The sequence below is a fragment of the Tribolium madens genome, unplaced genomic scaffold (assembly GCF_015345945.1).
Source record: "Tribolium madens isolate multiple individuals breed KSU strain unplaced genomic scaffold, Tmad_KSU_1.1 Scaffold_3;HRSCAF=73;Tcas5.2_LG2, whole genome shotgun sequence".
NCBI lineage: Eukaryota > Metazoa > Arthropoda > Insecta > Coleoptera > Tenebrionidae > Tribolium > Tribolium madens.
The window spans coordinates 1,960,408-1,985,811 of NW_025401006.1; the positions used below are offsets into that span (position 1 = coordinate 1,960,408).

The 25,404-nt window shown below is 34.7% G+C and overlaps 2 protein-coding genes across 2 annotated transcripts; one reads left to right on the forward strand and one right to left on the reverse strand.

The window, feature by feature from the left end:
• Positions 1 to 6,561: 6,561 nt before the first annotated feature.
• Positions 6,562 to 25,330, reverse strand: LOC123007601. Its single transcript, XM_044402985.1, has 23 exons — positions 25,124 to 25,330; positions 24,721 to 25,064; positions 24,386 to 24,669; positions 24,170 to 24,337; positions 23,882 to 24,120; positions 23,495 to 23,834; positions 23,218 to 23,441; positions 22,716 to 23,171; positions 22,509 to 22,669; positions 22,304 to 22,456; positions 21,901 to 22,256; positions 21,163 to 21,853; positions 20,941 to 21,115; positions 20,676 to 20,892; positions 20,199 to 20,626; positions 19,263 to 19,344; positions 10,900 to 12,156; positions 10,696 to 10,822; positions 9,866 to 9,979; positions 9,530 to 9,815; positions 9,196 to 9,315; positions 9,072 to 9,143; positions 6,562 to 8,572 (listed from the first exon to the last, which is right to left on the reverse strand). The coding sequence occupies exons 2-23, from the start codon at positions 24,811 to 24,813 to the stop codon at positions 6,837 to 6,839; spliced, it is 7,779 nt and encodes a 2,592-aa protein (XP_044258920.1). The 5' UTR covers positions 24,814 to 25,064; positions 25,124 to 25,330; the 3' UTR covers positions 6,562 to 6,836.
• On the forward strand, positions 19,379 to 20,204 carry LOC123008151 (U4/U6.U5 small nuclear ribonucleoprotein 27 kDa protein). The gene has a single exon (XM_044403795.1). It carries the CDS (start codon positions 19,537 to 19,539, stop codon positions 19,996 to 19,998), a length of 462 nt encoding a protein of 153 aa, XP_044259730.1. The 5' UTR covers positions 19,379 to 19,536; the 3' UTR covers positions 19,999 to 20,204.
• Positions 25,331 to 25,404: the final 74 nt, after the last annotated feature.

Sequence of the window (25,404 nt, forward strand, 5' to 3'; positions counted from 1 at the left end):
AGTGTCGAAGAATAAATGTTTAAAAATTCTATCTGTCAAAAAATTTTGACATTTGTTTTCGACATTTTTTATGTCTATTTAATGATACTGAAAATCTTGTATATGTTTTTTTATAATTATTCAGTTAAAGGTACACAAATTTTGCGAATAAAAGTCACAAATAACATTAAACAGAGTTACAATTTAGGATACAGCTTCCTTGTTACCTCTTCTAATAGCCTGTAGCAAAAAAAAATATTTTCCAACAAAAATAAAATAGAGTCAAAGTGCAAAATTTAAACTCTCATAACTTTGAAATTTTTATAGATATAATTTTTTAAATATTTTTTACGTGTTCCTGGTATCTTACCTCACATGGCATTTTTCTCTGGGGTGCGAGTTCTGGCGCAACCTGTATAATAAACACATTAATAAATTTTAATCACTATTGTAGATTGTAGTAAATCCGGTATGGTTTCAAAACATTCCAAAAAAGAGTATCTTCTCTTTACATTAGATAACATTCCTAGAGAGAATTTTTCAAAATAAACTACTAAATAAAAACAATTAGGAAAAAATAAATTTTGCATTTATTTTTTTCTTCAATGAATTTTCATTTTCGTTTTTTAGATTTAATGTAATTGTTTATTTTCAAATAAAGACTTCACCGTATTGGTCTTTAGCCGCCATAAATTCCCAATAACGGCTGAAACGGTTATAACTTACGAAAGGCAAATCCACTCAGCTAATTATTATTATTATTGATGGTAATATAGCCGCAGTGGGTTAAGTCATTAACAAAATTGATTGTTCCACTTTCCAATCCATAATTATCGCATCCCATAAATAAGTCTAAGTGGCTGTTACATTCCTATTTTTCTGAATATTCTCCCAATCGAAAAATCTGCGTGTGGCCATATCAAAATTCGACTATCAAAAAATCGTTAAGAACTTGGTGAAATAATGTTAAAAACGTGCGGGAAATAAATTTGGAGATATCGTGTCGACAATAATACGGCAGAGCAATGGGAAAGGCGAAGATGGTACGTGTGAAACGGAGTTTCAGGCACATGATCGAGTACTCGAATTGGAGGATGATATCCGGTGTCAGTCGTAACGACTTTAACACGGAAAACCACTAAAAATGTTAGTTGGCCTTCACATTACCTTATAACGAGCACATAGAGACTTAATAGATTTGTGGTATCCTACCGAATTTAAAAATACTGAGCAGATTTAATTTTTCTTTGAATATTGAAGCTTTGAACCGACTACGCGTGATGAGAGCGGAAATGGACCGATAATGCAGTAAACCTGGAGAATCATTTCCATTTCACTCTTGAAAACATAATTCCGTGAAAAGAATCAAATCTCGAAAATAAAACGTGTCAGAAAAGTGTCCCAGCTAATGAAAGAAAGCTGCAACGGTAACGTAAGAATAACGATGGTCGTGCTTAAACGCTCGATCAGCTAATAACCGGGCGATTTCTCCGTTTTATTGAGAAAAAGTAACAAGGAAGTTACCGATGACATCCGTCGATATGTTTCGAAATTAATGTTGTAAGTTTATCGCAGATATGGGAGTTTAATTATTGGGGGATTTCAAGGTAGCTGTCAAGAAAGTCATTTGCAGTCGTTAAGTGCTTATAGCGATCCCCGCTATTTGTGGAATTCCTAGACACGAGGCGTCTGAATTCAATAAAGACTCATCATCTCGATGGAGAAGGCGGAATGCCCATGTGAAGCTCGTCTTCGACTCCATGAATACGCGAAAGTATTCGAGTAATAAAGTAATTCGATGGCGTGACCCGGATAACCAAATATGCAGGCGAAATTAAAAAACTTGCAAATATTAAAAAAATGATAACGGGCAATTTGACGGCGTTTTTTGGCAGAGTAACGTGCCCATTCATTAATTTTCAGATTTGGGAAATTATGTTGTCGCAGTTATTAGGCAAATCAGCGATGTTAACACCTGCAAACTCACTTTCGTACAACTAGAGGATTAATTAATTTCCGAAATGATGTACTTTTAATAAGTTCAGTAAAGAAAAGTATTGAGTTTTTTTATTCTCTTATTGCTAGTTTTCCAAAGGCTTTTTGCAAAAAATTATACCGTGATTTGACCCACCAACAATAGCCGTGAATTGTCGAGGTAATAATACAGTGCAATCAAAAAGTCTGTCTATCAAGCAAAGGTATGTCTGTGGAAGCTAAAATGTCACAATGACAAATAAGAAATGTCAAAATATTTTTTATATAAATTATGACAGGAAACCGTGGTGAACGATTTTTATGAATAAACCCCAACAAAATCTTATTTTAGTTTGTTTTGAGACGTTTCATAGAATAGTTCAATTTAATTAGCTCAATGTTTTAATTTTTATAAAATAATTTTTGCAATCTAGATAACATACGAACTGCCATGCAACATACGTCCTCAACTAGGACGCCTACTTGGTAGAAAGACTTTTTGATCGCACTGTATTAATAACAATAAAATTAGAGCCATTAATGTATTCAGTTTTTGTCCATCTTGCCTCTTGAGTTGATCCTCATTATGTATGTTATAAATTAGGTTATTAAAGAAACTTCGAAGTACGCCAAATTTATTCAAGTTAAAATTTGAAACAGAAATCACTTTTGATTTAAAATTGTATTTACAACACTAATGAATTTCAGAATTTTAATGTGTTGTGATTTGTATTACTGTTATCAAGTGTTTTAAAAATTTTCAAAAACCTATTTTTGTAGAGTAAAGTGCCTTTGTGTAGCAGCAACGACAAAAAATTATTAAGAAAAGTTGTTCAGAATCAACATCTAGGCCCGTATTTTTCATGTTTATTAATTCACAAATTAAAGAATTTTATTTTTAACAGTTCTTTTATTACGAATAAAAAAATACATTTAGAATATCAGTACTAAATACATTTTTGACGTTTCTGTTAATAACAAGCAATTATCTTGGGAGAAAAAATGGAATATCATAATTGGCCGATAATTTTGCAATTTGGTGTAGGGGCCTAAAAGTTGATTCTAAACAACTTTTATTAATAACTTCTTGTCGTATTTGCTACATAAAAGGTACTTTACAGACAAATAGTTTTTTTTTTTTAATTTATAAAGCATACCTACTTGATTTTTCAAAACTAAAATTATGTTAGAAATTAATCTTTAACCAAGCAGGGCTGAACCCAAAAAAAAAGAAAATTGAAATCAAATTTTTTTAATCTTTTACAAGTCATTTTACCTATCCGGGGACACAACACTGTATGTAAAAAATCAAGTTTTTTAAGCATCAATAACTTAATTAATTTATTTGAAAAGTACGTACTATTTTTTAAAAAAATCACAGTTCTAAATGTGTTTTTTTCGAGTTTTTGCAACGGAATCGTAAAAAATACATAGTACCAAAACAAAAAACAAAATATTAAAAAACAATGAGTTCGGGAAATTCTTGAAAAAATGTGAGGAACCACTGAAGAACCTATTGAAAAATGGCATAAATCCTGTTTACATTTGTTAAAAGTCTTGCAATTTAAATTTAAAACTATTGAGATTTTACAAAATATTGGGGCGAGTTTAAAACACGCATGAGGCAATTTTTTTATTACAATCAAAAATTAGTTTTCATATTTTCTCTATTGGTAAAACAAAAAAAGATAAGTAAAACTAGTCCAACTTTTTTTCTGTATTTTGTGTTTTTTGCTACGAAATTATAATTTTTTTGTTAGTTATGAAATCTCCAAAAAAAAAATCCAACACCGTGTTTCCTAATTAATTTTTTCGCAATTTTTAAAAATTTTGACAAAAACAGTTGTAAGAATGTCTTCAATATCTGGCAATGTATTTTTGGCTATTCTTACTACTTGAAAAACCTCAAAAGATTCCTAAATTTTTTTTCTAAACAAAACGGTACTTTCCAAATTCTGATTATCATAGTTTCTATTTCACGTCTACATATTAAATAAATTTAGAATAAGACTTATTTTGTCCGGTAATGTTAAAAAAAGTCGTATGTTAAATTTTTTTGCAAATTTAGCTTAACTTATGTTCCGGCTAAACCTGACATTAGAAGTACGGGTAAGTATTTAAGTTCTGACAATAATATCTGTTTATCTACAAACATGCATATAATCGACAATCATAATCGGTGTGGTTCCTCTTCAAAGATCGATAACTCTAACATTTTTAATTATTTCGAAATCGTACGTGGGCATATGAAAGGGAAAGAGTAGATGTATTTATAATTGAATTAAATTAAGAAACCTCCAAAACTTAATAGGTTACTTTTGGGAAACTTCAAATCTACATAATTCAATTTTTCCAAATATAGTCTCATTTTTTTCTTCACTAAATGAAGGAGAATTTAATTCTGCATCAGTAACTAATAACTCGAGAAATCCAAAAATCCAATAAATAATATAGCTTTCTATTTAAAATAACAAATATCAATGAAAACATGCAATTTTGTAGATAAATATGTACAATTATCACAACTCACACTACTTCTAATGTGGGCCTTATAGCCGAAACACCCTGTATTTGTAATTATTTTGAATAAAATATAGTTCACAAGTAAAAAAATCATATTTAAACTTAGTTTTCTTACTGACAGTTTGTTAAGATGGTAGTAATCCGCGTGTTTTTGACACGCAAAACTACGTTATCACAAAAATAACTCCCTCCAGTGTAATTTGGCAAAAATATTTGTTTGTAATTTCGAGAATATCCATGTTAGTGGCGCCACAAGATTAATATCGGGTTTTTAACGAAATTGTCGCCGAATCAAACCCATAATAAATGATGTAAATAATGGAATTTCATGGTAAGGATAATTAGGCAGCCGTCACGCCTGCAGCACACATAAATCAATCAAAATTCACGCAATTCTCATTAAATACCAAGACAATGTTCGATCTCAAGTCCGAAATTTCCAGCTGAAAAAACTCCAAGTCAATTTTTCAGCACTTCCGCCTACTTTAAAAAGCCGGAACGATTGCGGTTCAAATTGGCGCATTTTAGAACATCAAGAGAGCAGACACAACCACCTGACTCTCAAGTGGCCCTTCATTGCTTGGAACGCGAATCCTATTCAACACCGACGGGAATTTTATCCACAGCAATTTGCCAGAAGGACTCGCGCAAATTAAATTGTCAAATATCTCGTTTTCCTCAATGCGGGCAAATCGATAATTAATCAGAAATTTCTAGAGTTTTCTGGGACTACTTGCGAATCAAATAAAAAAGAAATGTCCGTAACATAATTTATTTGCATGTGATAAAAGTAATAACATGACAGACAATTCAATGCTTTTACAATCAGTTACTCCCTATTGCATTCTTAATACGCAAGAATGTTAAGGTTTTACAGGTATTTCAGACGATATCTCACCATTTCACAAAAGAAAAAGTGAGATTCATGTAAACTAAATAAACAATAACAATTGTGTAAGTCCATTAAAAAAAAGAAACACCATGAGATCAAACAAACTACGGCACAATAAACTGTTTTTTTTACATTTTAAATAAAAAATATAAACATTACGATTTATTATATTTTCGTGAATAAAAATAATTATTTTTTTATATTATTAATGTTTAAAGCGCAATTGCCACAAAGCATCGTAAAAAGCCACTACCCAGAGCACAACGAAAATATCCCAAATAAATCTGTTAACATTTTAGTAAAGTATAAAAAGGGAACATTTATCACACGATATTACTCTCCTAAAAGAAAGATATTTACAAAAAAAACTACAGAACTAAATAGCGAGAAAAGCTTTTTATTTCTTAAATATTAAGAAAACATACATAAAAAGAGTACTTTGTGCAAGTATGTAGTATGTATAATAAAGTAGAAATATGTGCTCCCTCTCCCGTTATTACGAAACAAAATAAGAAGTGATGATGGCCTATTTAATTTTATAATCTCAATATAAACTTATTTATTTGCAGTCAATCGAGCAATTATAAATTTTTACATAAATAAACGTTTAAGAATAAACAAACCAATGCGTGATGTCAGTCAAAAAAATTTCAAGGAAACGTCGAAAAACTGTTTTGTTTATTCTATTTAACAACTCCACCTACATTTCGCACTTTTGAAGTTAATTATAATTATAATAAAATCTTTATATCCTGTACAGATAAAGCTAAAAATAGAATTAGACCAAAGTCCATTGTCACATTTAGTGCAAAATTCTAGCCGCTGCGCTCGAATGTACTAAACTAAAAAAATGAGTCGCTGGCAGTCTCGATGGAGGCATCATTATAAAAAATTACGGCGGCAGTGCCTGCAACAAAAATAACAATAACTCGACTCATTTTAATTCTCAACAAACCTTATGCATCACGAATCTTCTTTTCTTTCTTCTTTTTAAGGAAAGAAGGTGTTCGCAGTCCCTTCTTTTTCTTCTTGTCCTTTTTGGGAGACCCTTCAGAAATAGAGCGGTCCTAAACCAATACAAATTAGCCAAATTTAGATAAAAAGCAATCAAAAGTTACCTCTTTGCTACTCTGAGACAAGGTACTAATGTGAGCATCTGATTGGTCTCCATTCACCGTATTCTCACCTAAAAAAATCAAATCTAAACCACTGCGTAAAAACTTGAAAGTTACAAACAAAAACAACATAAATACCTTGAGAATTTCAACTTCCACCCAATTAGTGTTTCGTTATTTCTTGTTATGTAAGGTGATTAGTGAGGTTAAAGCGTGCTGCTTTTGTGTTTTATTATTTATTCAATCAAACATGCAATGTAATTAAAAAATAAACATCAAAATTCTATTGCTTAGGCAAAAACGTACAAACATATATTTGCATACAAAACATACAATATAAAAAAGCAAAAACATTAAAACTTGGCATTTTCAAAACCCATCCAATCTCCCTCATCATCATTTTGACTATTGACGCTATAAAAACTCTCATCCCCATTGAATGAATTATTTTTCTTAAAACTAACATTTTCAGCCTTGACGTAAGCCGAACTCACGGTTGTTATAGTACGATGAAACGACACATTCGAACACACAACAACGTTACTTTCCGGATGATCAAAAGCAACATACGAATCTGTGTTAACTCCTGATAAAACCGAATCAACGTGACCGGTATCACCACCGGCTAAAATATCAATATTTTCATTTTCATCCAAAAAATCATTAATCAAATTTCGGCTAACTTCCTCTGGAATCGGTGACAAAGATTTAGATCCGTTAAAATCAAGATTTTTAGGTAGAGGTAACGGAATATCATCAACATTGATAATTTTCTGAGGAGTTGGTTTGAGTACTAATTTTTGTTCCCTGGGAGAACCAATAGAAAACCAGTAAGACTCGCACCCAGGCTTATGTAACTTGTCTTGTTTGAAAGCAGTCACTTCTTCAAACACTTCATACTGGCTTTTGATTGGTTCAGGTGTCGAGTGGTGAAGATTGTCGTTGAAATTTTTCATGGGTTCGTTAAAAACTTCAAACTCTTCGCCTTTATCATCAAGTAAATCAAAAAATTGGTCCATAATAGCTGAGAGTGTTTCCGAAATACTGAAAATTTTGTCTGAAACCATTGGAAATTCGAGCGAATCGGTAGACGAAACCATTTTGTCATCTCTCTCGACCAAATGTAAAACATAGGAAGAAATTACAATACGTAAATCGCTGCGTTCTTCATTTGTCAAATTATCACCGTACAACTCTCGGTAGGTTTCAACCAATTTCGTTATTAATTTACTGGTGTTAACATCATTATTCAACTCGGGGAAGATCACAAGATCCGAATCCTCAAACCCTTGCTCGGCCATATACTCAAAAATCATCTGTCCGAGTTTTACAACTTTGTCATCAGGCGGTAGTTTTTGGGTTGGTGGTGACAATTTCGCCGAATCACCTAGACCTTCATCAAGATTCGAAGAAACTTGCGAATTGTTTTGAAGATCATCCGGAATATCGGCCAAATTTTCATTAACCTTCACCGAATCGGCCTCAGTAAAATCAACAATTTCCGATAATTCTGATTCTGATTCGCTTGCACTTGAGTCGAGTTTCACCGATTCAGAATCAAATGAATCCGAATCGCTTTTGGTCAAATCAGTGATGAGATTGTCGTGCAACTTTTGCAAGATCTGTTTTTCGAAGCTCGAATCGTCTTTCATCAGTGGAGTATATTCGAAATTTGAGTGATTTTCCTGAACCATATACGACGTTTGAGCCTCTCTTGTTACAGAATCCGTCGAATTCAAAATATTCAAAGCGTTAGCAAACGGTCTTATAAAATCATCAACAGTTTGCAATGACATGGCGAGGGAGACTGCCCGATAATTCCCAATATTAATTGTAACAGTTTGAGTATTTCGATCACAACTGACATTAAACCGGTTAAAAACATAATGAGTGGCACGCGTTTGAGGGGCAACTCTTACAAGAAGGGGTCGTAAAGGTTTTGCGATGTTATTTTGCCGGACAATATGAAAATGCTGAGGATTAGGAATGGAATATGAGCCTTTGGGTAACCCAGCGAAATTGTTGGTGCGATAGTAGGGCAAGCTTGTGGTAAAATGCACGTTTCGTGGATGTTTTCTGGTTTTAACACCTGGAAGAAAGCGATTATGTGGATAAGAAGCGTGTTTAAAACGTTTAAAATAACTCAAAATCGAATTCTGTAATGATGAAACGGGAAAAGCCAAGCATTGCAAAGCGACTACGTTAAGACTTACTTTGATTGCTGTTCACTGAAACTCGCTCAGCTCTTAGGAAGCGTTCGGTTGGTGAGGTTTCAACTAATCATGCAAAATACAAGGAATTATCATGCAAAAACCAAACTACAAAAGAAGGTTCTAGCGCTCGTAACTACTTGACTAAAAAAGACACTGATGGACGATGATAACTATGTGTTAAAATAAATAATTGAGTGTCTGTTCCTCTATTTCATCTGTTCTCTAAAATGAGAATGAAACTGTTCCAGTGATGAACACTCACCCCTCGTCCATCACTTTCGTCTTTTACAAACTTGTAACAAGATATAAATAAAGCACGCTGTTTACACGTAACTACAAATTACCCGAAATGTATAAAAATCATTCGGAACTCACCATCACTCAAAACGACTTCGGGTTGGCTAGGTTTGGGGGCTTGTTTGGTTTCTATCCGAAGTACTTGGGGTTCTGTAAAATGAACTTGTTTAAACAGTTTTTGTTTTTAGTAGTACTAACTAACCATCTCTACTCTCCTCTTCTGTTTCGCTAGTAACAGAAGTCGGTGACCTGAAGTGATCACTCATTCTTTTGTTTATTTGAGCTGAAGATAAACCTTCAGACTCGCTAAAATCTGTATCATCTGAAACAAAAAGTACAATTATTTCACTCGTAACATATAACAATAAAACGTTGTTGTTTGTAATCGAGTGAACGGTACTTTTATAACTCATAACTCGTGCAAATTATTTATAAATAGTACTAAAGCGGTTTGTGCAGAAATTGTTCTTGTGAGGTCTAGTCAGATTGATTATAATGTGGTGTTCCTTATATAGCAAGTAGTAAACAATACTCACATTCGCCTTTGACTTTTTTCTCGACGACTTTCTTATACTCGTCTAATTCCTCGTCTGTGACCGAATCGAACGGGTTTTTGGCGTATGGGGATTTATACACCATTGCGTTGTGTTGATGTCCGCGTTGAATAATTCCCTTGGAGGCGGCCCCCATTAAGACGACTTGATCTCCTGTTTGGGTGACAGTAGCATCTTGCATTTTTCGAGCTTCCTCCCATGTCACTCCTTCCAAAATGTGCGACTGGGGACCGGCTGATATCTTATCGGCTCTTCGGTAATCCTTGATCTAGGGCAAAAATGATATAAACGAATTCTGGATTAGAAAAAGATTTTTACCTGTTGTTGTTTCAATTTGAATTCTTTCGGGTTTGTACCTTTAGGGACGAACTGCAAGGCCGAATCGATTTTGACAGGTGTACTGGAATGAGTTGGTGATCCTTCCGCGACCCACTGAAAGACAAAACCAGCACATTAGTAATGCGGTTAAAAAATCAAAACAGAAATATAGCAAAAACCTGGTTATGTGTGCCAAATCTAATGTACTGGTTTTGCCACACAAACACATCTTTCTCGTTTATTAGTACAGGTGATTTAGCGAGCAATGCAAGGAAAAGGATTAAAAAATACAAAAAAATGTTACTTCCATCGTGTTTATTATTATTATAGGAGCGTTATAAGCTAAGCATAAAATTAGCATGAATTACATGATTACAACAAGAGTTACACACACTCTTATGGCATCAGATCTTTTACGACTAGACGCAATTTCAAATCAACGGCAATAAAATCGATTCAAAAAATATATATTTGCGTAGCAAAACACGAAATGGCACATATACGATTTGCAGTCTACATAAAACTTAAATTGCACTAAAATCAAGTCAATATAATTTCTTTAATACCAGGTGGTTCGACTTTTTTTTTTCCTCAATTTTCAAAACGTATAACAAAAGAATTTTTAAAACAATTTATTAGGTTGTGCAACTTTTAATTTAATGTTTATGAAAACACTAAAAAATTCTCAAAATCTGATTTTAAAGTGAAGAAAAAAACTTGAACCACTTGATTTAATAACCAACCTACAAGGAATAAATTCTACTTACGCTAGAATATCAAATGGAATGAGAAATAAAATTTTACTTATCTTCAAATTTAATATATTCTACCTTTGTAATCTTTTTAGGATCAGGTGTGCCGGTTTCTAATATTTCGACTTTTTGATAAACATTCGGGGAATTCAACCAACGGCTGCGGTCGTGTCCTTTCCTTCCGCCTTCCAACTTCTTCCAAAGTCTGAAAGAAACAGCCAATTAAATATTTACATAGAATAATTGATAATAAAAGTAAATCTGTATTTGTTAAACTCTTACCCTTGCCTGTATAGCTCCTCTTCTTCCAACAGATATCCAAGGGAAGAAACTGCCGGGGGTACTTCGACGTCGTTTTTCGGCTTCGGTACTTCTCCCTTGACCAAGGGATGTCTATAAATATATCCCGTCCTGAATCCCGCATTATCCAACATCCGCATCAATGCCTCAAACTCAATACCACCAACCCTCCATTTCCTTTCAACTTTCCCTTCCAAAATTGACGGTTGATCCGGTCTCGGACTACTCTCTGGCGGCTTATGTGCCGCATCATAAAGCTTCTTCCTTATCTCATCATTCAACAGTACCAAATTATCGAGTCCGACTGGTATCAATTTGAGCTGGGACTCACACGCTTGGACGGTATTTCGCGCGTTGAAAAACGCCTCTTCTATTGTCTCTCCACAGCAGAGTGCCCCTTGATTCGACAACAAAAGAACTTTATTATTCGGCCCCAAATTCCTCGCCAATTTATCTTTCTCCTCAGGATCAAGCAGACCTCCAAGATACGTGTGCGTACTAACGTCTCCTATGACTACCGACTCTTGACTCAGAGGCAAAATCCCCTGTTTAAAGGCGGAAATGGCCACTACTGACGGCGTGTGGACGTTGATGATGCATTTAATGTCGGGGCGGGCGGCATGGACGGCCGCATGCAACGAAAAGGCCGAAATATTCACGGAAAAGTTCGTGGTGCCTTGTTCGATAACGTTGCCTTGCATCGCAACTTTAATCAAACTGGAAGCGGTGATTTCATGAAACATCATCCCGTATGGATTCACCAAAAAGTGCTCCTCGTCCTGGTTCAATCTCGCGGTGACCAAAGTGTTGGCGCCTTGGGTCCATCCATACAAATCAATCAATCGGAAAACGGCCGCTAATTTACACCTCAGAATCTTCTCGCCTTTACTATAACCCATTGCTTCGATGCCGCGAATGTCGTTGATCGGTACAACACAGTTCGAATTCTTGAACACGTTTCCGGCTTGTTTGTTCACTCCCATCATGTCCGAGATTTGTTGCATGAGGCCGGTGGTACCGGAGCCTTCTCTTAGTTGAGTCTCAATGATTCGTTCAAGTTCTTCACGGAACATTTTACTGTTCATTATTATTTCGACGCGTTTGCGACGCTCCATTTCCTTAACGTCGGCGTCAATGTCGACGGGGCGGATTTTAGCGCGTTCTTCATCGTCCATGCTGTCGGAAAGACCGTTGGTCTGGGGCGGCAACTCCGCCTCGCTGCTGTCGGTCATTTTAAATCTGAAACAAGAAAAAACAACAGTTAGTGCAATCGCCCACGGATTTACAAATATGTAAAATATTCATGACTCATATTTATTAATAAGTGTCTACAGATGGTACGAAATCTATATTTAAACACTGAATTGCAGTGTCAATAAAAACAATAGAACGAACAGTCATTACGTTATTCACGCTTTGATTAAATACCGAATTTTTAAACTCGCTTTGCATTTAACTGAAAATTACATCCATTTGGAGAAGTAAAAACGATAAAATCGTAATGAGTTTGTTATTACATGCAATAAAAACATCTATGACATGATAATAAATGACGACTCTCTGGACTCGAATGTGTGATATTGGTGAGAGATGGTTTTAAAACAGGAGTGGTATTTCCAGTTACGGAAAAAACCAGAGCAGACACGCAATTCGTCAACCTTTGGGACCTCGTTTAAATAATTTAGTTTATTTTAATCAATAAAAAAATAAAACCCTCCAAATATAAATAACACAGCACTTTTATTTTTCTTATCATTCAGTGGTGTTCTTTGTGAAAGATAAATTCAATAAAGAAGTTACAAAATAAATTTTTAGCTATAAAAAAAAATGATTCACTTCTTGTTATCAACATGTGGCAAAGCCACAAAACTCACTTATTCTAGCCAAATAAGTACATAACTGAATAGTTCAAATTGAGCATGTAGAGAACTGTCTGGTTCAATATAACCTAAAGGTTATCCTCGTCGTACTCAAGTGATTACCTCAGTTTTAAGCACACGACTCGCCTTCCATTAACGCTAACAAGTGTCCGTCTACCGTCCCACTTTACTTTCCACAAACCTAGAAATAGGTCATCAATGACACGTTCAAAGTAACCGCTTTTATGATCTTTTATGCCATTTCCTTGACATTCTCACGCATCTCTCTTAGAACTCCTCTCGAATGAGGAAAGTGAAAGAAGGTCAAGAATCGACGCGTCTAGCAAATTTCAACAGATGTTTTGTTTGCGGTGGATCGATCCACTGCCGCCGTCCTGTTGCCCTGGAAACAGGACGACGGTCTGGAGGCAAATGGTTACAAATCGCCAAAATCCAGGAAAAACCAGTGGCTCTGCTACATCGATCTCTAGAATTTGATATTGATGAAGATGCAGTCAACGAATATATTTTTTCAACAACCAAAAATAGATGGGTAAAAGTGGAAGCAATAAATCAACGCGACAAGATAAACCCTCGAGTCGAACGATCATGCAATTCCAATTACGAACAGAAATAGAAGCAGTGACCAAGTAGGTGTTAACATCGCTAAATCCACCTTGAGGTTATCGTCGCCGACGCTATAAATCCAACCAGTCGCGAGAATAACGCACTAACTCAAAAACAAGGACTATAACTGTCCCATCTTTTTCAAATATGTATTATAAAAAAAAACATATTCAACAGTTCTAGCGAGCACCCCCACTCGTACAATCGATCGCAGCAAAAAACCAACAAGACAATCTCTTGTTGGCACAAGAAGTAAATGTCAACGACCTAGGGCGTCGCGACGCTTTATCTTGGTTGAAAGCGATCGTAAAAATCTTGTTTGATGAAAAGTCGCTGACGTAATTCTTTCCCAAAAATAAAACGTAAATAAAATCCCACTAGACGAGTGATACAGAGAACCACTGCCATTTTCGCAGACATCATGCATGTTGCAGGATCAATAACCTGTGAATGGTCATCATGTCCAACCTCTGCGACCGATTAAAACATCATTATGGTGACGATTCGCAAGACATTGTCAATGGTGGGTACCGGAAGTTGAAAGGGTAATGATGATGAGCTTGGTTTACCATCCAAGACTTGACAGTAATTCTGGAATTTTCAAGTGTGGTGGCATCATTTATCACATTCGTCGACCAATCACGTATTTTATATCCTCGTAAACCGATTTACTATCGCCCATATGAGGCTTCACTGTGATTATTAAAGCCAAACACTGTTACAGTCACGAAAACATTGAAGATAAGAAAACCGAACTCGAAAAATTAGAAAGCTGAAGGATTTAATGCAATATTTGCAATTCTGACATAAGAGATTATTTATAGAACGGTTCGCATTGTGTATTATTTGTTCAGTAATTTTTCTCGCACCGCGTTTATTTGTGGTAACAATGAAATAACGTAATAATTTTACGATTCAATAAGAAGCTTTATAACGTCAAGATTTACAACCCAGAAGTAGGTAATAAAAAACCTGACTTAGAACACGCCAATGTGATGCGTGCTAAGTGACCCCAATTGATACCAAGTTATGGTAGAACAACCATCCTAGAATATCGATTGCGGCCTAACTTGCCATAAAAAGACGCGAAATGAGTCCCTTTACTCCACGAAACCACAGTAAAATCAATACTAAAACGCGTAGGTATTTATTTTCAACAATACAATTCTTACAATTTCACTTTTCTTTTAAGATTAAACAGAAAATTCAGATTTTTATAGACACGGTGGAACAAAATCGAAAGCGGATGACCTAAATTCTTCTAAGGATTCCCAAATCAGAGAGCTTAATCCTTACAACTTTTCGCCCCAAATCAAGGTCATCAATATCACAATGTCATTTTCAATTTCTCGATAAGTCAAGTGCAATTTATTACTGTGTGACCACTGTCTATTTAATGTTTTATAATACCATATCATTAAAAGCAAGTGGGTTAATAACAGTTACGAGTGATTTCAAAGTATTATTATTTCTGTAATTATCACCAATGATAAATATTGTATCTAGTCTATATTTAGCTGAATCAAAAGAAATGATAATGTCTTGAAAAACTTGCTTTCCACAACTAGACCACCTAAATATTTAATTTGTGGTTAACTCCAAGCCAGACGACAGACACGTTGAATGTGTACAAATTTTTTCCTGTTGTACCCTTTTATTTCACCAGTTATTTATGGAAAATCCGTTTCCTATATCCACCCTACGTCCGTCAAAAGTTCAATGTTCGAACTCGCGTGCAGATAACAATTCACTTTGTCTATAACTTCGAGTAGTAACCAAATTGCCAAAATTTCGTTTCTACACGCAAATCCCACACAAAACAATGTATATTATAGTCATACACTTTCTACGCAAATAAGCAGACAAAAAAAAATCACTTCCTTGTTACGGTACCGTTAATATTTACGTTAGCGGTTAATTACAAACTTGAATATTGTATTCTCTCCAACAATTCCAACACCCACATCAAAGACATTTCAACTCGGGTGATATAATATCTTTAGAACATTTGCCCCATTTCTGAATTCGGAGAGGCATTCAAAAATAATGAAACTGAAGAATGATGCGCAACTGGAAAACTGAAAGAGGGAGAAGAGTATTTGGCCCACGGCCAAAATTACAAGGTTACAGTTGTAATTTTGGTTCCAAAATTAACACATCCCACTACAAACGCCCCGATACAATATAAATTATTTAAATAGCTGACGTCACTGGTGTCATCAAACAACGGGAAATGTGTTAAACCAGCGTTCGAGAGTTCAATTGCATAATTGAACAGGTGCCCTCCTCTGTGTTGGAACGAATTATACCATCAACTATGAGTAAAACAAATAGTGCTGAATCACGAACAACGAAGAGATTATCGAGATACTGCCTCCAAATCGTTTGCCTAATTTTTTTTAATTTCCTTCTCAGAATTGTCTCAACATAATGAAAAAGTAAATTATAAAAATAACAACTCAAAAATACAAAGTACTTTAATATATTGTACGACTTTGTTCCTTATAATCTAATTCGATAGTTCCCACTTCTTACACCACTAACTTGTGCTTTAAAAGTTACAAAGAAGCATATGGTGTGCAGTCTTCAACAAAATGCAATTCACAAGTCTGTCATTTTATTACTAATGAAAATGGAAAATATTTGTATTCGTCGTTAAAATCTTAACATAAAACATTTAAATTAGCAAAACCTGTCTTTCCATTACCATAAATCTCTCGTCAAATGCTTGCAATGAGTAAGATGCTTAAGACTAAAGACCATAATATTAATTTACGCCTAAACCAAGCCTATATAAGTTAAAAATCTATAATGAACTGTAGAGTTAACAAAAAATACATATTTTACCGTTTTTATTGAATAAAATTAATCAACCATATGCAACAGTTATACCTAGATCCTAGATTAGGTTAGCAAAACGTTGGTTTTTATTCCTATAAGTAACCATTTACTTAAAGGAAGTAATAATTCGCACTTTCAAATTATGAAAAAGATGTAAAAACTTAGAAATTAAATATCTAGATTAACCAATAAATTACATTAAAACCCGAGCTGCTTTTACACTTTTTATTATTCCACGTATAGTAAATGAATTACTAAACAGTTGGAACGGTTTCCGGACTTCCGCAACATTTTTTCAAGAAAACAACATTCAACCATTAACCGCAACGACAATAAAATTTAAAAGACTGATAAGAACCCGCAAAAATGTTGTTTTGAATGCGTTTTTTATTAATCATAAATTTTAATCAATTTTTATGAAAAAGCTTCGTTAAATTATTACTATCCGTTATTTTTTCATTGGCGAGCCCTTGATTTTACACAAGAGAAATTTTTCAGTCGATATAATTTACCCACCCGAGTGAAATAGAAACGCTCATGAATAATTGATAGGTAAGTGACGTAGACGGATGAACTCGTGACATAATCCTCATCTCAATTGTGTTTTTATTTTCGAATTACTGAATGACATTATCTTATGATAATGCAAGGGTCAACCGGGTTGGCTCCATCCAGGTCATCTTTAATAACAGACGTTCTTGAAGAAGGGTTTCATTAAATGATGATAATGCTCAAACATACACGTCTCTCACATAGGTAAATCACGTATACCGGGTGTCCGGGTCTCAATAATCGCGAACACAAAGATTTAACATGGTATTATTGTTTATTTTTGCTGATTCCTGCTCACTAATACAACCTACAAGTAAGGTATCGAAAGTAACCTATCGAAAGATTAAATTATTTTGCGTCAGATGATTCCAAAAATAAGCATAAAAATAGTACTTGTACTTTAAAATACAATTTTCAAATTTATCAATACGTGAAATAAGTATGCGGTGCAGTAAAAATGAATAATTACTCCAATGCAGAAAGGCCTTGTAAGGTCAAAACGTATTTAATTTTCTTTATTACTTGAAACTTTTTGTTGTTTTTAATAAAAACCAATTAAATTCTTGATTACTTAGATACCTGTTTATGTTATTATCAAAGAAATAAATTGGCAAAATACCGACTCAAAAATGTCATTCAACATTATTTCCCTATGTTCGTGTTTGAGACCGGACACCCGGTAGATGAGACACCAGTTGTTAAAAAAAAAACTCAATTCAGATTAACAATTTTTATGCTCTGAAAATTTGTCTAGGTGTCAAGGTTTAATTTAATTTTTATTCAGGTTCAACGAACATTTACTCTATAATTCAACGAATTTAATTGTAAATTTGTTCCAAATATAACAAACAAATCACAATTTGCTTCAAATTATAAAGCGGTGATGTAATTCAGGTCATTAATGTATATCCTAATTATTATCGGTGTAAGAGTATTACACAGCAGACACAAAAATTAACGGAATTTTTTAAAAGTAACAGTTACGTTACCAACTTCATGTGACTAGTAATCTTAAAAAAACTGTCCTGAATAAAATTTCAACTTCTGATGACTGCACAGAATGACTATTTCCAGGAAAAATAGTTATTTTTATAAGTGACATACACTGTGCTTGTTTTCTTTTAAAATAAATTCATTTAATGCTTTTTGTATTGAAAATAAAACACTACGTTATTTACTCTGTGAGGAATATGAGAATTTCGATTAGATGCAATATTTATATTTAATAAAGTGAGGGATAAAAATAAACTGAATCAGTTTCTTTCTGAAAGCCTTGCAACATTAGTCACTGAAGTCATCTGAATAGACTCCAAGTTCACATTTACGACTGTTTAAATCACAATCACACCAAGAAATACAAGAAGTTGTCTGGACCAAGACATCGCGTGTTTGAATAATTAATTTACCGTAAAACTCGAAGACTGTTCAAAGTACAAAGTTATCTAAACCTACATTACTATCAATCATTAAAGGTGTGTACTGATAACAGGTACCATCTAATAACAGATAACATATTCTATTTCGAAACCAAGAATACCGTGCAGATGACTTATTGCTTTATTAAATCATCTATTATGCTGTTAACGTCAACTGGAATGCTTCAATTAATAACCCAATTGAAATACGAGTTATTTTAACCATGGCTCGAGCAAATCTTATTGGAATCATACATACAAGTAACCATTTTTTAGCCTAAGTATTTATTTTCTTTGTTGGAGGCGATCGTTCACCTCAGTTCCCCGAAAACCGAATCGATAGGAGGAGTTTTCTTGTCTTTTATCAAATGAGAACAAATAAACGATTGTGAATAATCGAAAAATGCAATAATCTCGAAGATAACAAATCGAAGTGTAGAGAAGCACCTCTTTCTCCAATTTCACACAATTTACATATTATTATCTTATATAACACGAGCGGCGTGACTAATGCCGAAGGAATCTGAAGAATAGACGGTTATTAGAGGCACAATGAAAATTATTTCACAATTCCCAAATGCAATTTCGTTGGGAACTGTCCGTTTATTATAATAAACAACTTTCATTGGAGGATGAGATCATCCTTTATAATACTGGTTTGATAATGGCACCAGCCCGACTCTAGTGTTACATCTTTGGTCAATTGCTAGCCCCTGTGACATCAGATGGATTTCCGGGCCCGAAGGCCGCCTCCCCGGAACAGGTGGAGACACACCCCTAGCCATTATGTCCTAATGAATCCACTTACCGTTGTTTCCTCGAAAGTAGTGAAAACCGGCGTTATTTAAATCACTGTCTACTCGCGGTGCGTAATGTTTCTCTCTGCACTAATGACACCAGGCGAGCATACGCCCCATCGATTCAATGGTCGCCGGGGCCCGTGCAAAGCCTCAAGAAGCTTCTTTTCGCTAACTTCAGTTCAAAAATATCGACTGAGAACACTCACGATAACAATGTCGGTCACTAAAAATTAGAAATTCGTTTCGCGTACCCTCTGCAGTTTCCACCGAACTCCAACTCCGAAAGCAATGCGCGGGCGCGTCCCATCATACGCATCAAGCCTAACGTGGGGGCTACACCCGAAATTGACTCTTAAGCACTAGGAAGTAAGCAACAAAATGGCATCCAAATGACAGAATTTTGAAACACTAGCGCTTTCGTGTAAAAAATCATAACTAAAATCGACGTTTTTCTGTATCGATCTTGACAGTTGTCAAAATTTTTGTGGAAAAAAATTGTGTTTTTTTTTGAGTTTTTGGTGAGTGATGGGACGTCGTAGTCGGTCGAAATCCCCCTACGGGTCTAGACGTCGGGATAGGGACCGGGACAGGGACAGGGATAGGGAACGGGACCGGGAGCGAGAGAGAGAGCGCCACAGACGGAAAAGGTCGAAGGAGAGGTCCAGGGATAGGGAAAGACGGCACGAGAGGGAACCTCGACGAAGGTTTTCGCGGTCTTTGACGAGGTCCAGATCAAGATCTGTGGAGAAAAAATCGAAGCCTTTGCAGCCGGAAAGACCGGTTGTCACTGCCGCCGACTTGGAGGGTAAAAGTGCCGATGAACAAGAAATGATGAAGTTGATGGGTTTTTGTAGTTTTGATACCACGAAAGGGAAGAAAGTTGAAGGGAATGACGTTGGTGGTGTTCATGTTATCTTGAAAAGAAAATACAGGCAATACATGAACCGGAAAGGGGGATTTAATAGGCCGTTGGACTTTGTGGCGTGAAGGGTTTTATTTACCTCAATCATCAGGAGAAAGACTTGATACCTCGGTGTTATGTAGTATACAAAGTTTTGAAATGTTATTTCACATCTTTGTTGATGGATAAGGAAAGGACTTTACGGGTTGTTCATCATCTTATTTAAGTTTCATTTTTATTTGTAATAATTCAATTTTTGTATTGATAAACATAATAAATGATTAACTTTCAAGATTGCGACGTTTGGGAGGAGGCGGTGACGTTTCCTCATCACTCTCTTCATTATTCTCCACCACACTAGTATCACTCTCTTGTGTTTGTGGTACCCCATCTTTCGCCTGCTCCAAAACCTCCTTCAAATGCAAAATCCTGAAATCTCGAACAGTCCCCTGACCCATAAACTTGGCCAAGTCAATTTTAGTCTTGTTAGACAGTTGCATAACAAATTTACTAAATTGTTCAATCTCATAAATTACTTTAGGAATAAGCCGTGTCTCCTTCAACACTTTACTTTTCAACGTCGTCGAGTCAACTTTCTTCTTTGATTTTTTCGGCGATTCAGGTTCTTGTTTTTGACTCTCTTCGATATACATAATCAGCTTGTAAACAACCGGGGCTAATTGTTTACCAGCCAATTTTACTAATCGTTCAAATCTAAAACAACTCATGATTATGTAAAAATCTATAAGTATTATTACATTACTTAGCGTTTTGGAAAACCGGGTTGATTTTAGACGATCGTAATATAAAATATTTTGCTAGAGAACTCAACGTGCAATATAACAACGATAAGTTCTTTAAAAGAGTCTCAGATAGCCCCCCGGGAGGGATGGTACAATTACTTAAATTGGTTAAAATTGTGACAATGAAACATAAATGACAGCAAACTCCACGTTCGCGCGACTGTAACTCTTCACGCCCTAAAATTTAGATTAGAAAAATTTGGCTTTCAAACACAAAAAACTTACTCCTCTCCAAGCCTTCATCGCTAGGATAATTTATTATAGAAAATTCGGCTCTCAAACGAGCAGTAACCCAGTCGATATCTTCAAGTAGTGACTTGATATTGTTACACAAACATGTGAAAATGTTATTTACGGTTTGTTCATTTAAAACTTTATACTCTTCAGTTGTGTGTTCCTCCTGCGAGATTCACATGAAACGTTGTAAAGAAATTCAGTTGTGCTTACCTCATTAATCACACCTGTTACATCACCAATGTGGACAGATATTTGCTCAAAAAACGTTAAACTAACTTTGAATTTAATATGGCATTCGAATAACAAAGTAATAAAAATGTTGGTGACTTGCTTGCTTTTTATTTCGTTACTTGCGGCGTAATTTTTAGTCCACTCCATCATCTGTAACGCTAAAGTGTTACTAGTAACTGGAATTTGGTTTGCAAAAAAGCTCAAAGTATTGATAATAATGAGTGACATTTTTTTAACATCTGGATCCTCAGAAAGTTGTTCTTCGTCCGTTTCAAATAATTTTTGATAAGTTTGAATAAACTCTCTTAAATGACTGGTTAGGTCTTCACTTGTGTCTTTACCACCAACTCGACATAAAAACGCTTTGAAATTGCTTCCGTGGTGATTGTTGATAATATTCAAAATTAGTAAAAAACAATCGGCTGCTAAATAAGCTGTCGTACAATCAAAATCTATAAATTCATCCATCCGTTTGATTATTCTCTCATAAATAACCATCGCAATATCGCACAAATGTTCATAAACAACTTTAGCAGTCGGTGTTTCAATTATTTTTTTGTTTTTTATTGATGAAACTAAATTAAGAGTTGCTTGCATTATGTGTTGGTGAAACTCCCTTTTTGATTTGACGACATTTGCTTGAACGATTGTAGTCCAAGAAACCATTGGTCTTAAATAGAAATTTTAAACAAACATTTTTAATTTCACAGGACTCACTCGTGAAGAAAACTTATAATTTTCGCCATTACTTGAAAATCTAGCACAGTTTCTGGAAATTTTAAATATTTACTTGACGATTTATGCTCTTTTTTCATAGTTGTGTTATTTGCACTTTGTGTTGTTTTATTCTTTTTGTCTAATTTTTTTGGTTTGTTTACATTTTTTAAACAGTGTGAGAGTCGCATGTAGCCTTGAAACAAACCACTAATTTGTTTGCCGTTATTTTCCGAGTCTAACTCCCAAGAGTGAAACTTGTAACCGATCAGGGCTTCATAAACATTCATTGCTTCTTTCAAAACGAAAAGTTTGTGTTGAGATTCGGGCATTATATCCCCCAAATCGGTACCATCGTTCTATACAATTAATGATTAAATGATTTTAAGAATATTTTTAGTCTTACCAATTCAAAATGAACCAATTCGCAATTTATCATTCTTTGGCAAATTGATTCCAAAACGTTAATAAATCTGGCTATAGTGGGATTTTCATTGTCGTTTTTATTTAATTTTGTGACAATAAGCCCGATTGTGTATATTAGTTTACCCAAAGGTTCCTAAAATGACATGAAATAAAAATAAATTAAATAATAGATTACTTAAACTCACTTGTAAAGAAACACTGATATCTCTAGTGAGAGTGATTTTTTCAAACTTCAACGGAACTGCCGTCTCCTCATCAATGTTGTAAAAATCGCAAAAGTGTGACCAAATCATTTCCAAAATTGGTATTCCCAAGTCCGGATTCAAACAAATAGCGTCATAGAGACCTAATTTGAGAAATTGTAGTGTTTAGTCTGCGGTCAGCGTCGTTACCTGTGTATAATTGAATCCTAACTTCAGCTTGTTGCATAAAACATCGTTTCAGGATACTCAAAATTTCCAAAGAGAGAGCTTCGTTACTGAAAGCACTAGGTGTGCATTGCGATGCTCTACTCATCGAAATTTGAGTAAACAACGAATGACCGGATGAATAAGATCCTTGACTCAAAACGGTTAAATCAGAGATTTTCAAGTTTGTCAATAATTTTAAATATCCAATTACTGCAACTTGTCTCGTTTCGGTAACCCTTGAATATAAAGCTTTTCTCAACAAGAGAATAAAGTGATCTCTGATGGTAGGTGAGACTTTAGTGAGAGGAATAATCGCATCTAGCAATTGCAAAGCGTTTGTTGATGGTATCTGGATTAAGCCTTCCATAAGTGAAATAATAGTGCTTTTGTTTTCCAACATTAAGAGAGCCAAGCTTTTACTCATCATGTAGAGACATTCTAAAAAGTTATGTGACTTTTTTATCACACTTTTCGAGTTAAATACCAATATATTGAGACACTGTTTGTTCAGTCATAATTCTGTTGCTGAGATTTTCCATAATGATGGAAGCAGTGTGTCGCTTTCTTTTAATTACTTTAAACAAAATGATACTCCCTAATTGCCACTGTTTTTCAGCGATTGGGTCTCGACCCAAGGCTGAGCCAACTCCAAGAAGCACAAAAGCAAAATTAACAAGTCCTTGAACAACCAAATCGCGGTCCTGGGCACTGAAACAAACAAATAACAATTTCAATTGTCTGAGAAAAATCATAAAACAAACCTGGAGGTAACAACATGGTCAAAGATTGTTTCAAGTCTAGTTTTAAGAGGGACCAAATTCTTGAACCAAGCTGAAGAAATTTTCTTCTGTTCTTCGTGAAACATCCTAGAAACACAGGACCTAATTATTTCAAAAACTCTCTCCTCATAGTGAGGTATTGTGGACAAAGTTAATAAAACACTCAATTGGAAGGGGTGGAGGATAAATTCGGGTGTTCTCAAAACGTTTTTTAAGAAACTTAAGTAATCTTTAATACACTCATAGCCTAGAGACGCTGAAGTGTGGATATGGTATAGTACTGTTGCTTCTGCTTCCAAAATGTCTTGACCTGAAGCGTCCTCTACAACTTTTATTACTAAAAATGTAGATTTTGTGTGGAAACAATACCAATTAGATCCATTTCTGTACTGTCTGAATTTGAATTGCTTTGATCCAATAATTTATCATGATATCTCAAGGCGAAATAATGTTGTAATCTTATAAAGATAATTCTACTGTTGTTGTTTTTACACAATTTCAACAGCTGGTAAACAAAAGCTGGGATTTCTTGTGGAGTCATTTTTTCTAATTGCTTTCCCAACTTGTTAACAACTTGCGAGTGTTCTTCCTTTGAGAGTGAAAGGTCGCTGAAATCATCAACTTGAAAAAATCGCAATAAAAAAGTAACAAAAGTACATAAACATCTCAGTTAATGTTATAACAATACTGGGGGACCACTGCAATGTGCATATGTTATTAATTACTTGATGCTTATAATCAATGCCGGATATTTCTTCATCATCGTGTTCTATACGTTCTTTCTCACTTAATACGTTTAATAATTCGGGTAATAATTCTTTCCAACTGAAACCACAAATGGGTAAATCAGTGAAAACCAAGGCGTTTACCAACCTCATTTGTGAAAATCTCTGAGACTGTAAACATTCAACACAAAAATCACACAATTTTAACAAATGTTCCGTATGAAATTTGGCAAATTCCATACAAAGTCGCCGCATAATAGCATTGCTGTTAGAACTTGAAATTTCACTTTTCTCCACTTCTTTGATAGCCTTCAAAACAACTTCAAAGCGTTTTTTATGAGAGTTTGAACTCTCCGAGAAGCCTTGGAGAATGTAATTCCATGTGTACGTAAAATTTGAGTTATTTAACCGTGTCTGAATCACATTTACAAGCTGCGGGGCAATTTGAGGTTAGAAAATTAAAAAAAATTATGATATACTAGCCTCATCCACGGTTAAATTAGTCACGTATTCTTGTAGGCCTTCAATGTCGCGTTTTTGACCCAATTCACGTATTTTCGCTTCGATGGCAGTCATTGCGAAAAATTGGAGCGAAATATTTGAAAATGTTAGGTTACGTTTACATGTTTGTCAACTGTTGAAATTTCGCGCTAAATTTAAATAAAGTTTAGAAAACAATCATTTATTAAAAAAAAAACAATTATGATTGATAACTATTTAAGAAGTTGATAAACCACGACGAATTGGGGGGCCCAAAAACCAGAGACAAAAAAGATCCAACATTTTAGTGTAAAAGTGAACCTATTGTGAAACTTGAACGGCATATTCTGTAAAATAAACATAAATGAAACCACATTTCCAATAAATGGTGAATCTGATAAATTACCTCTCCGGGAACCCCACCGCATAGTTCCGTGCGTACAAAATTTTTAGAAACACCGCTTTGTCTCAGAAGCAAGGGGCTTCGTCTAACGAATTGGTGAATTGCTGAATTCATTTCGAAATATTGCAACAATTTTCAGAAAAATTGTAAAATTTTAAAGTCAGTTTGTTGATTTCAATTGATTATCAGAATTATTTGTTGCTACGGAAGTAAATCTTCTGTAAGATTTCTAGATTTTTTTAAACTATTGTATGAGAAATATCCGTACCAACCTTTTGACGTTG